At 46.5% G+C, this 13,332-nt stretch overlaps 1 protein-coding gene across 8 annotated transcripts in view; it reads left to right on the top strand.

The window, feature by feature from the left end:
• Positions 1–13,332, top strand: part of Svil (supervillin) — a 184,626-nt gene that overhangs the window by 121,867 nt on the left and 49,427 nt on the right. For 4 of the 8 annotated variants that reach the window (XM_052157226.1, XM_052157227.1, XM_052157225.1 and 1 more), the window contains exons 7-12: positions 4,573–4,656; positions 6,591–7,460; positions 8,636–8,670; positions 9,235–9,296; positions 9,936–10,075; positions 12,901–13,144. In XM_052157226.1, coding sequence (XP_052013186.1) covers positions 4,573–4,656; positions 6,591–7,460; positions 8,636–8,670; positions 9,235–9,296; positions 9,936–10,075; positions 12,901–13,144 — 1,435 coding nt within the window. The remainder of the gene's footprint in view (positions 1–4,572; positions 4,657–6,590; positions 7,461–8,635; positions 8,671–9,234; positions 9,297–9,935; positions 10,076–12,900; positions 13,145–13,332) is intronic. The other 4 variants (XM_052157230.1, XM_052157229.1, XM_052157224.1 and 1 more) reach the window with 3 other exon arrangements.

The raw sequence follows: 13,332 nt of genomic DNA, 5'->3' as shown, positions 1-13,332 counted from the left end.
CTACAGTAAGGAGAGCCACAACTGAGAGGAAGCCCTGGAAAAAAGGACCAGCCAAACACAAGCCCAGAAGTCAGATGACAGAAGAGGATGCATGTTTGTTTCTATATTTAAATTGAAAATAATTGCTATCCATATTAAAGCACTGTTTACTTAAATACCAGGCTTAAAGGGTCAGGCTAGATGTCTGGGTAGACTCCTAAACCCTTTCAATTCAAAAAAAGCAACAGTGTTATGGATAAAGTGAGAAGGACTGAAAACCTAAAGTCAAGTAGATTTATTCTGGGGGAATAATTGTATGTGATACACAGATATATGCACATATGTATACACACATATGTGAACACACACTTATTGTATTTATTTTAAGTATATATTGGGAGCATCTTTGTATTGGTTTCCCTGGGACATGATGGTAAGCATCTACTCCATCTTACATGGCCATGATGAAGCTGGGGCAAGCATTTTAGGTGCTGAAGTTTTATAAGCCCCACGGCTGCCTGTCATCATGTACTGGGTCATCCAGGCTCAGATGCGTAGACGCTAGTCTCTGAAATAATTAGATTCTATAAATCCCAAGGAAGTGTTTTGAGGACCTTTGTTCGCTGTTAGGACTTGAAGGACTAGACACTGAGAAACACAGAGCCATTCCCACATATTTTGTCGAGCATTGTTTTTCCTAGAAGCACACATTTCATCGTAAAAGTGTGACCTGTAATTTAGCTATTTCTATAAAAGGAAACCTTGTACATATTTTTATTTTACTATTTTTTAATTTTCTTTCATTTCTTTTACAATCCAGTCTTTATCCGCCTCCCAGTCTGCCCTCTGACAGTTCCTCATCCTATTCCTCCTCCCCTGTCTCCAAGAAGATGTCCCCACCCCACCTTGACATGCCTCCTCACTTCCTGGGCCTCAGATCTCTCAAAGGTTAGGTGTGTCATCTCTCACTGAGGCCAGACCAGGCAGTCCCCTGCTGTGTATGTGACAGGAGGCCTTGTGTCAGCTCCTATACGCTGCTTGGTTGGTGGCCCAGTGTCTAAGAGATCTCAGGGGTTCAGGTTAATTGATACTGCAGGTTTTCCTATGGGGTCACCCTCTTCCTCAGCTTCTTTCAGCCTTTCTCTAATTCAACCACAGAGGTCCCCAACTTCAGTCTATTCTGCAATTTGGGTATATCTGCATTTGTCTCAGTCAGCTGCTTCTTGGGCCTCTCAGAGGGCAGCCATGCTAGGCCCCTGTCTGGAAGCACGCCATAGCATCAGTAATAGTGTCAGGCCTTGGAGCCTCCCCTTGAGATGGATTCCTAATTTAGGCCAGTCACTGGACCTCCTTTCCTTCAGTCTCTTCTTTCGCTGCAGTTCTTTTGGACAGGAACAAGTCTAGGTTGGAGTTTTTGACTGTGGGATGACAACCCCATCCCTCATTTGATGTCCTGCTACTGGAAGTAGGCGCTACAAGTTCCCCTTCCCTATGGTTGGGAATTTCATCTAAGGTTCCTCCTTTTGAGTCCCGAGAGTCTCTTATCTCCCAGGTCTCTGGTGCATTCTAGAGGGTCCCCCCATCTCTTACTTCCCAAGTTTACCTGTTTCCCTTCATTCTGCTGGCCCTCAGGGCTTCACTTCTGTTCCCCCAATACCTGATCATGTTCCCCTTTTCCCTTCCCGCCCCCCTTTCCCACCCATGTTCCTCCCTCCCTCTGCCCCTGGTGATTGCTTTCATCTTCTCTCTCTCAAGTGGGATTGAAGCATCCTCACTTGGGTTTTCTTATTACATTTTATTTATTTATTTTATGTATGCACACATGGTACACGTGATGTCCTTGTGCTTGTGATGGTCAAAGGACAACTTGTAGGAATCTGTTCTCTCCTTCCGTGTCTCGGACCTGGTGATCAGACTCAGGTCAGCAAGTTTGACAGCAAGCGCCTTTACCTGTTGAGCAGACTTGCCAGCTACCCCAACCCCCAGATGTTTTGTACAGAGAGCAAAGAACTCAACAGATGTTTACTTAGAAAGAGTACATCCACTAAGAAAATGAAGAATCTAATCTCTGTTTTCATGTGACAACTTTGATATCGCTTCCTCGTGCAGGAATAGCCTGAAATATTACTAGTGAAATAACAGCTTTAGGGCAATATTTGCCCATGTGATACATTTGTTTTGGAGAAGGTTTGTAAATGACATGGTGGATGAGGAATAGAGATTGATGCACATTTTAGAAATAGGGAGATAAGATAAGAAATAGGGAGCTGTAGGTCAGGCCAGCCATTCCTTTCATCATCTGGAGCAGACTGTTTCTGAGCTCAGCTGTTACTTGTGAATTCAGCAAGGGTGAGTGTGGAAGCAAAAGGCCAATACTTTTTAACCAGTAACACTGTATTATTATCAGTGTGTCGCTAATCTAGTGGATTATTCAACCTTTAAAAAATATGAACCCCTGCTCCTACCAAGGTTCCGAATCCCAAACTCTCATTCAATGCTTTATGCAACTTTTATTTCCTTATTGAGAAATAATCTTATTCTATGTGTGGAAATGCAGAAGCTCTCTCCCTGGGGTCCCCAGCTGCTGTGTGCCTGAACATCACCTGTCGCCTCATTCTCAGTGTGTCATGTGACTAAAAGGAGGAGAATGAAATTCAACTTAACACCCTGTTCTGGGAAGACTAGCTCTAGAAAAGCCTTGTTCGTTAGCTCTTTCTCAGTGCACTCCAACACCTCTCCAGTTCTGCATTTCCAAGATGGCGGCTCCCGCAGTGCTTGAACCGGACAGTAGAGACATCATGGAGAACAGAGCTGAGACTTGACCTTAGAAGAGCTGACTTTTGTGGGTTATGGCCCAATCAGCGCTTGTCTTGTACACCTGCGCACAAATAAATCATAGCCCCTTCCCTGAGATACAATAACACTATGTAGCCCTGGCTGGTCTGATACTCCCTGTGTAGACCAGGCTGGCCTGCAGAACTTGTATAAATCTACCTATCTTTGCCTCTGCAGTCCTGGGCTTATGGACATATCTCTCTTACCTTCCTCAGAGCCAGAGTTTGGTAGCCTGACTGGTCTTTGTTACTTCTCAGAACTAATCCAGCTTTGTGTTCTGTATCTTCCAGGAGCTCAGTAATCATAGACCTGATCACACATTTGCAGGTACACACACACACACACACACAGAGAGAGAGAGAGAGAGAGAGAAAGAGAGAGAGAGAGAGACAGACAGACAGACACACAGACACACAGACACAGAGAGAGAGAGACAAATACACACACACACACACACACACACACACACAGGCAGCCTGAGTGTGAGCTTGTATCTGCCCTGTTGGTTGCCTTATTCGGAGATGAAAGGACAGCGTATACTGGTCTAGGAAGGGAGAGCACAGACTGCGCATGGGCACCTCCCCCCACTGTCTGCTCATCTGTTCCCTCAGGGGAGCTTTGAGTCCCGAAACAGTCTCCAGACCCTCAGGTCCTCATGGTTGCTGCTCATCTGTCCACGCCCTGTGGAGATGTCTTGCAGCAAACTGTAGTGCCTGGCATCCATCCTGCCTTGACTCCCACTAGCTCTGGGCAGCAGCTACCAAGCCCTAGGGTAGGACACCAGGGTAGAGTGTGGGAAGCAGATGGTTATTCCTCCCGTAGCTACTTTACCTTAACAGGTTTTTTTTTTTTTAAAGATTTATTTATTATATGTAAGTACACTGTAGCTGTCTTCAGATGCCCCAGAAGAGGGCATCAGATCTCTTTATGGATGGTTGTGAGCCACCATGTGGGTGCTGGGATTTGAACTCATGACCTTTGGAAGAGCAGTCGGTGCTCTTACCCACTGAGCCATCTCTCCAGCCCCAGGTTTTTCCTTGCCTATAAATTTTATCAAAAGTAGCTCAGCCTGGATTCTAATGATTGTGAGACATTCCATTTTGCACGTTGTCTGAGTTAAGAGGCAGATGTCTTCACAGATGCGAGGCTTGTTCCTGACTAGGGTGAAGGCCTTTTCTCCCGTTGCCCATGTCGCCTCTCAGAGTTTTTGATGCTGTGCTTTCTGCGAGTTGGACTTTTGTCTGAGTGACCCAGGTTACAAATTGACATTTGTAACTGATGCAAAAAGATAAAAGGGCACTGTGTAACAGACAAAGATTCACTCTGGCCAAGTTTCCTTTTATTTACTTCCTTCCTTTGATGTATATATTTTTTTCTTTTTTGCATGGACACTTTTTACATTTGTGTGTTTACTCATGTGTCTGGATGAAACTTAAAATTAAGTTTCCTTCTATTTTAATTCCACCTTCCTGTAAGTGTAAACAGAGTGTGATTACAGCCACTCTTATCTCAGTGACTAGTGGCTTTCGATTCATTTATTTTCACTACTTGTTTTTTTGTACTGAGCCAAATGACCAAAACCTTCCAATCAGTAAATTCAAACTCTAAATGCACCGTGTACTTACTGTCTTCCCAAATGCCAACTTGAGCATCTCTTTCCTAAAAGCAACCTCTGGGGTTTGCTTATAGTAAACAGTTGAGGGCATGGGCATCTCCATTTTTATAGAAATGTGCTAAACGCTTGTTTCTTGTGCACAGTAGCACAGGAAAGCCCATGCATGAGTGGTTTCTGCAGAGGGATTCCGAAGGCGATACACCGTCACTTATCAACTGGCCCTCCAGGTACACCCAGGCTGGACGTGTGTGGCTGACGCTCCTCTCTTCCCATAGCCTCCCCTGCCCGACCACACTTAACTAACAGTCATGCGCCTCTTTGCAACACCTCTGAAAGTCATGTGTTCAAAATAAGCTGCTTAATCGTGTTCCTGGATTGCCTTTTCCTTCCTGGTTCCTTTGTCTTTAACTTAACACACTTCCTCTCTTGCTCACATTGTCCCAGACTTGCTACAGAACTGCCAGCAGGGGGCAGTAATGAACACCCCCTCTGGAACCGCCCTACCCTGCCCAGATCCCTTTTTGGCACCAGCTTTAGTGTTTCTAAACCAGTAGCTAAGTTCCAATAGTTAAAAGTAGGGCACGTGTCCTAATGGCAGACAAAAACTCCAATCATTTCTTGATGGAAAAAGGAGGACGAATTAAGAATAAACAAGTCACTGGCCAGACAAAGGTCCCATGTATTGAGTTTCTGACACTGACTTTCTCTTGAGATCCCCTCAGATAAGGACCACACATTCCTTGTGTTGGGGAGGGCACTTAACTGAAGCGCTGTCTTCAGACAGCGCCCTCTAGTGCTGCCTAGTCTCAGAAAGCTACAGCCCAGAGTGCTTTTTTCCCCAAACACTCATACTAACTACATTTATGTGTGTCTTTGGTGTATCCTCAAGGCAGTCTCCTGACGATGCTCTATGTGAATGCAGGATGTGTTTTATGAATTTAATAGGTCAAAGGAGGCCCAAGCAAGACAATTTAAAGTGTGTACATTATAAACAGTCACTTTTGCTCACTCATCTAAGTGAAATGAAAGTTTTACATTTTCCTGGGGAAATCTCTTGACCTGTTCCAAGAGCTCTGTGTACTTTTTGAGTTGTACCTGGTCAGCAACCACCTCAGGTCAGATGGTTTTTCCTTTCGCACTGCACAGAGTGGCATTTCAAAGAGTCACTCGCGGGTGCCAGTAGTGTTGACTGTCTTCTTCGCTATGTAGGAAGTCATATGCTCTGCAAAAGCCTCGTTACCTTGTGGCACTGGTCCTTTCCATATGGTGGAGACCAAATACAAGGCCTCACGCATGCCAGGCCCCTACAGCCACTGTTCCCTCTAAAGATGACACCCTGAGCTGGGAGGGCAGGTAGGGCCCCCAGCGGTGCTTCCAGGCTTCTGTGAAGACAGGAAGGGTCTGCAGCTTTTGACATCCTTTCCAGTTTTGTCCTCAAATATTTAAAAATTAGAAACAACAACTAAGAGTCCCTCCTTAGGTTGCTTTTTCATTAGGGTGCAGGAACAACTGGGAGGGGGTGGAGTATAGGGGAAATAAGGGCTCACGATTCTCTTAACAAATGCTTCTTCCTAACACTCCCACGGTGGTGTGGCTTTGAGTAAAGACATCCAAGCAGGTCCCGTCATGGGATCAGATTAGGTAGTCAACTAAAACACTGTGTGCTCGGTGCTTCATGAGAGGTGATGTCAGCCGAAAGCATAAATGACCTCAAATACCTACATATCCGGTGGCCAGTGGCATAGGGGCATCTACTCCAAGAGTGTAAGATTCTTTGGAGCAACCAGTCACCCCACAGCCTACACCTGAGTCTCAACGTGTGCACGGAGTCTTTTGCCCTAATGCTCACGGTGGTACGCATGAACGAAGCTTCCGGGGGTTGCTAGGTGTTTCACTGGGATAAGCCCTTTCTCCCTCAGGATAGCATGTGACTCTCAGGTTCCTAGGGGATGGAACTTTTGGACCACACTAGAATATGGATGCAAATTTGGAGATTATGTTCCATTTAACTGGCAAGTACTCGGTGTCTGTGTTCTGTGCCTGAGTGTGTTTTCACATGTGCTCTCCGCATTGGTTCCAATGCCACCCGTGGTCAGTGCATGCTCCCTTTCCTCCGGTGATTACTACAACTCACAACATAAATCCCATTTCCTTTCTTAAGAGTTAAAGTTAGAGAAAAATTGGTGAAAGAGGAGAGTGCTCGAAGCAGCCCTGAACTCACCTCAGAGTCCTTAACTCAGAGGAGACAGCAGCCAGCACCAGCACATTTCCTGCCTATCCAGTCAGAAAGTTCCGCCTTTGATAGGGTCACCAGCAAAGCAGTGAGTTCATTACGGCCAAGCCGGAGTGGTGTCCTGCCAACTGAACCTGTTCACGCCATCAAGGTGGTGACCATGGACACCCCAGAAAGCACATCTGAATACAGCTGGGTGGGGTCAGCCACCCCAAAAGTTATAAAATCTACCACCTTGAAGATTCTAGAAGGTGGGTCAAGGGATGCTCCAGCACTCCATATTGGTGAGTCAAAAGCCGAAGATGTGCTCTCTCCTGAACCTCTGGAGAGGAGCCCCAAATCACTTTTGACCTCCGAAGATGACAAGCTTGTGAGAGGCCACAAAGACCCCTCTGGTAATAAAGATTTAGATAAGGCCATCATTCACTCTGTCGACGTAGAACCTGCGAGGGCGTGGCAAGTTCAGCACCCGCCCACTCAGAAAACTGGCCGGAGTGAAGTGCTTCTGTATGTTCAGAGTGGTCCTGTGTCCCAAGATGCCACACTGGCCAGTCAAGCCAAGGAGGCATCTCCAAAGAAGCGCAAGGTTCTGGCCCGCTCACTGTCGGATTACACAGGTCCCCCTCAGCTCCAGGCCCTCAGACACAAGGATGCAGCCCCAAAGCAGGAGCTGGAGCTGCAGAGTTCCGGGGCAGAAGGGCCTGGTGCCGAAGCCGGCATGCTGGACACCAGAGTCTCCGTCGCCCAGCTCCGAAATGTATTTATGGAGTCGGTCAGAGCCAGCAAGAAACCTGAACTGTAGGTGATGTTCCCAGCATCCTTTTGATATGTCACTTGCACGCCCTTGGCAGACGATTCACATATCCACCTGTGGTGTGTCCTGTAAGCTTAGCTCACAAGTGTGTGCAGGGCAGAGTGTACAGGAAATGGCTCTCGCACTACCATTCTGCTTCTGCCTACTAATGGGGGTCTGGAGGAGTGAGTGGGTCTCTAGAATGTTCCACATGCAGATGGTGCATGGTAGCAGCATGGAGAACCTAGCACTCTGTCTTGACTCACTGAGATGCATAAATCTTTCCCCCTCCTCTCTCTCCCCTCTCCTCCCTTCTCTTCTCCCACCCCGCCCTTTCCCTGTATTGCACTCGATGCCCTGTGGTCCTAAAAGCCAATCCCGGGTTGAGAGGTCAGCTGAAGGAATTGGCTTGCCCATGGAACGGGAGAGAGGGTCTCGGAAACCAAGACGCTATCTTTCTCCTGGTGACAGTAGAAAAACTTCTGAGCGATTTAGAACTCAACCTATAACCTCAGCAGAGCGAAAGGAGTCTGATAGGTAGGCATGTGTGTGCGTACTTCTAGCAGTTCAAACACAAGGGTTCTCACTACCCTGGAGGGCGTGATGGTGTTTGCACAGGATTCCACAATTATCCCATCTCAGCTACAAGGGTAACATCTTTTACTAATGAAATGTATTCCCAAAGAATGTTGCTTTCCTATCTAGTATCCCTTGTGGTTTTAAGCCATCCACAGATGAGGTGAGAAGAAACGCTTTTCAGTCAGTCAGTGCTTTTAGACCTTTATGCTTCCCCTGAACTGGTGTCTAAATCAAGCATCCTCCACTGAGCATAAGGAATTTTGGGCTCATCTTAGAAACAGCTTATTTCTTAGATTTCCATTTTTGTATGACATCATCTTATGCAAATGTATAGAAATTATAATGTTCTCCAGCAGTATGCCCACAGTCCCCGTGTAATAACCTCTTGTCAGTACTACCTTTTGTCCACAAGGCGTGCACCAGGCTGGGGTTGTGTGTACACGCGCCACACAGTGTCAGCTAAGTGTTGTTTGGTAATGCCAGCCAGAGCTCGCACCGGTGTGTCTTTACATCATTAAGATGGTTCACTTGCCTGATGTTTCGTGTGTAGCGTGTATGTCCACCACTAATCACTGTCATTTTCTGCCCCTGTCTTTCCTAGGTACCCTTCTGGTTCAGACATGCCAATGGTCGAGGGCGAGTATCTCCTTTTCGTTTTTATTCTTTTGCATTTTGTTCAGATTAGATTTCATCTGGACCTAAGATGGGGGGCTTTGTGGGATAGGATACCTAGAGCCCATCAGTTTCTTGCTTTCTTTAGAATTGCCTTGCTGTGAACCCTAACTGAAATGCTCAGATAAGGTTTCCCTTAGCTTTGATTGAAATTAAGAAGCTTGTTCAGTGAACAGCATGGAGTCCCGTTTAGACTAAAAAAAAAAAAAAAAGTATGTTTTACTGGTGACCACCATGCGCCGTTCCTCAGCAAGGCAGTCTGCTCCTAGGACCCGTTCTGAAATTCTCTCAGACAGACAACTCAATAAACATCACGGTCTGGACGCGGTTTGGTTTGAATTGCAGTGGGAATTAGTACTACTCACTGAAGAGAAGGCATGGGCTCCTAGCAGGGGAGACATCCCAGTTGTGATGTCAGTTCCTTTCCTCTTGGATTCAAGGGATGGCCAGGTCAGTTTTGAAAAGCATTTCAGAGATGACGTGTGTGCTTTCGAATGGAGTTCAGTTTTTATTTCACGGCTCTTACAGATGAAGGAAAGGTGGATGAACGGGCCAAGCTGAGCGTTGCTGCGAAGAGGCTGCTTTTCAGGGTAAGGCGTGCCAATGGTTTAGAAACCATGACTCCTACTGGGAAAGATGGCCCTGGCTCTGGCACCTCACACACTTGGGCTTCAGGGTTTCCTCACCTACACTGCCCAATGCTCTCTTCCCAAGCTGAGGTAGGCAGTGTCCCTTTACAGTAACAGAATACCCGAGGTTATCACCTTTTTTAAAAAATGAAAAAGTTTATCCTGGCACACTACTTCGAGGTTCTGTTGTGTGAGCAGTCGGCTTGCTTGCTTCAGGCCTAGCATGAGGCAGCACTCCGTGACAGGTGCCGGTAGCGCAGGAAGCTGCTCACCACTGGTAACAGGAGTGAACACGAGGGGAAGAGACATGTTCTGGAATCCTTCTTGGGGCCAATAACCTTGCCCCACCTCGTACACTCCTCCAGTATCAAGCCGGGACCAAGCAAGCTTTTACCACAGAACATCGATTGGCATTCTCAAACCGTGCTTCAGGGTCTGTTGTGACTGGGTTTGGCCACCCAGCCAAGCCAGCCTGAAGGCCATTCTGATGGCCTCTCACTGGTGTCCCCTCCTATAAATCCTCCAGGAAAGCAGCAGACACTTTGTTACCCCGGTTTTTCCTTTGAATTCACGTAGTCCCACAATGTTTTCTAACGGCAGGAAATGGAGAAATCCTTTGATGAACACAGCGTCCCGAAGAGACACTCGAGAAATGCAGCCGTGGAACAGAGGCTGCGTCGCCTGCAGGACCGTTCACACACACAGCCCATCACCACGGAGGAAGTGGCCATTGCAGCCACGTGCGTCTCTGGGGGAGTTCTTAGCCTGGCCTGTGCCCTCCTCTTTAAAGGGAGATTCAAGGATTCTCTATAAGAATGAGGCAGTTTACCTAGAAGCCGTAGAGAGGCATATGGTTCATACTTTTGGTTTGCTTTGGTTTCTCTGCCATCTAATCAGGAATAGGATGTACCCGTTATAGGCCCTAGACTTATCTCTGAAGTGTTTTTATCCCTGTGTTTTATCTTTCACAATGAAACTATAAAACAGGAAAGTAAATGAACAATAATGAGTCTCAGCTTCAGTGGCTGTCTGCTCCTTGGCTGTCTTTCTCCATATGCATTATCTTCAGCCACACCCTGGCTGCTTCATCCTTAAATATTTTAGTGCATACCTCTAAGAGATAAGCATTCATTTTGTTTTTAAACCGTTGCCAAAGTGTCCAAAAATGTATTGGCAGTTGGACACTTTCCAGACAACAGGAGGCCTCCCTTGCGGCAGTGTGCTGGTAGATGCTGAGATTGCATTGACTGGGTCATTCAAAGCTAACAGCGCCAGTCAAGTCAACTGAAAGTGTACTGGGGTTTTAATCATTTCTGTGGAGGGGTGACATCCCTAAGACCCTGTCTGTTGTGAGGTCATCAGCCTTTATGGCGTTCCTCAACCCTGTGAGTGCTGGATGATGCTTTACCACTGAGCTACGTCCCAGCCTTAGTCCCGGTCTTAGTCTCGCTTTCTTGATGTGTTTGTAGAGAAGTACATGGGTATATTTACCCAGGACCATGTGCATAGCCATTTGTTTACAAAATAATGTCTCGGATTGGCTGGTAGACACTGTAGCAGACACTCTGACCCGTGGCTGGACTCTCCTTGGCCGGCTGTGGTTGATACTTGCTTTTTAAATGATTTCTTAGAACGAGGCTGTTCTAAGCCAGATCTTTTTCCAGTTCACTCCTCTGCTGGTCCGTTTACTCTGGGCGTCCTGTGCCTCTCCGTCTGTGTCGCTTTCCAACGTTCTTTTGCAATTCATTTCTCCTCAAAGTGTTTAGCAAATATTTTTTTGGTAAAATATTTGACTTTTGCCTTTCTGGATTTTGCAGCTATGCCTTCTTTAATGCTTCTTTTCTTCTCTCTCCTCATGAATGCTCCTCCTTTGGCCATTGCTTTTAAAGTGAACCTATCCCTGCTTCGTGTTCTGGGGTCGCCCACCCTGTAACGGCGAGACTTCCTAGCCCCACTGTAGCTAGAAGCACTGTGCAGCCTGCCAGGTACTGGACACACATAGCTGCATGTAGCACCCAGCACCACGGTGCTGGGCAGCAGGTGCATCCGGAACCCATGAATGCCTTTCTTTTGTCTGACACACAAGTCAGTGCAGTGAGTGTTCCTGAGATGTGTGATGCTTTGTCCTGTCATAGTGCAAGGTACCATTAATTTCATGACTGTGTGAGAAAGATAGAGTCCCTCTGCCTGCTCCCTGTGTTGGCACTAAGATTGTACTAACTCATGTATATATCGTCTTTTAACATAAAAAATGGTCATTCCTCAAAGACTAAAATACTAACAGGCAAAGACAAATTTTAAAATGGAGCATTATCATGAAATTGAAAAGTTGGCAAGATCTATTTTCTTAAAAAAAAAATACGTATACACACAAATCTAGAGCAAAACCAAGTACTTCTGTTTGCTAATTTGGAGAGAGGAGACAATGCCTTTAGATTTTAGGATTGGTTGTAGAAATTAGAGGATTCAGTGTTTTAAAATTTATGTTCATAAACTATATAAATTTACCTACTTTGTCTTAACTGTGATAAGCCAAAACACAAGAGCTAAAACATGACAGAGCTAGAGTAAACCAGCCTGATCCACAGGTGGGTCTGTCTTGAGAGAGATTTTTTTTTTTTGTCCTCCCTGGAAGGCTCGGATCCTTGAGTGTCCAGGCTCGGTCGCTGTCCTCATGGAGTCTGGACACAGAAACCGCCTGTCTGGGGCTGCCTGTGGATCAGTCATTAGTAAGAACAAAGGCAGAGTATCCTTCCTACAACAGGGTTGCCCAGGGCAGAGACAGTGTTGGCTTGGAGACCTTTTGAGAATCATGCTGCCCTCCTGGGCTGGAGCCTCCTCCTCTCCCTCACAGTGGAAGCTGTTTTATTTATTATTATTATTATTATTATTATTATTATTATTATTATTATTATTATTATTTTCTGGTGCTATGCACATGCTCACCCAGAGCTATGTGTCCATGGTTCCCACCCCCTGCAGTCCCCACTGGGGTTGGAAGATGTTTAATCACCTGAGATTTCTTCATCTTTCAAGTTACAGTACATCTAAGTAACTTTGGAAATTGGCAGAAACCCGGGACAGAAGTGTGTTTAAACTTCACTTTGACAGAGAAAAAGCTGCTTTGCAGACTTTGTCACTGTCAGGAGAGCATATTGTTCCTAACTATTCAAAACCAAGGACCACCTCCTGAGCGAGCTAGCGGCATCTGGAGAGATGGCTGAGGCTGGTAATGGCTTTCTGCCTTGGCCTTCAGTCCCTGTGATAGGAACCATCCAGGAAGGTAGATCAGGCTGGTCCCAGCTCCTCCAACAGGAGATTGCCTTACAGATAGGATTCAGAGCTAAACGTCTGCCTCTCTGGTGGTGCTGGTGTCCTATGCTGACTCTGCGACTCACTGTCTTGTTTAATAACTAAACAGCTGCCTGCTTCTCGCCCACATCCACTAGGGAAAATGAGCCCTTTACAAGATAGGCGGCATTTTTCAGAAAGTTAATCTATAACTTGGTGGTAGGCCTTCGTGGGTTTCTCTTCGTATGGTTGACTTCTCCTCCCTTGCTTCTAGGTTGCAGGCATCCGCTCACCAGAAGGCTTTAGCCAGGGACCAGGCAAACGAGGCCAGAGAGTCTGCCGAACCAGGCGAACCTGACTCCTCCACTCTGAGCTTAGCAGAGAAGCTGGCCTTGTTTAACAGACTGTCCCAGCCAGTCTCCAAAGCCGTTTCCACCCGAAACAGGCTAGGCGTGCGGCAGAGGAGAATGAACGCAAGGTATCAGACTCAGCCGGTCACGCTGGGAGAGGTGGAGCAGGTGAGTGTGTTAGATCTAACTGGTGTGTGTGTGTGTGTGTGTGTATACGCATGTGCGTGCACGTGTGTATGCTGTGTGTACTGTGTGGTGTATGTGTGTGTGGTGTGTGACTGTGCTGTGTGCTGTTTGTTGTATGTGTATATGTGTGTATGTGTGTTGGGGTCTGTGTGTATACCTATGTGTGTGTA

This window comes from Apodemus sylvaticus, chromosome 14 (genome assembly GCF_947179515.1).
Source record: "Apodemus sylvaticus chromosome 14, mApoSyl1.1, whole genome shotgun sequence".
NCBI lineage: Eukaryota > Metazoa > Chordata > Mammalia > Rodentia > Muridae > Apodemus > Apodemus sylvaticus.
Note: the sequence above shows the minus strand (reverse complement) of the source record. Positions and strands in the feature narration are given on the sequence as shown.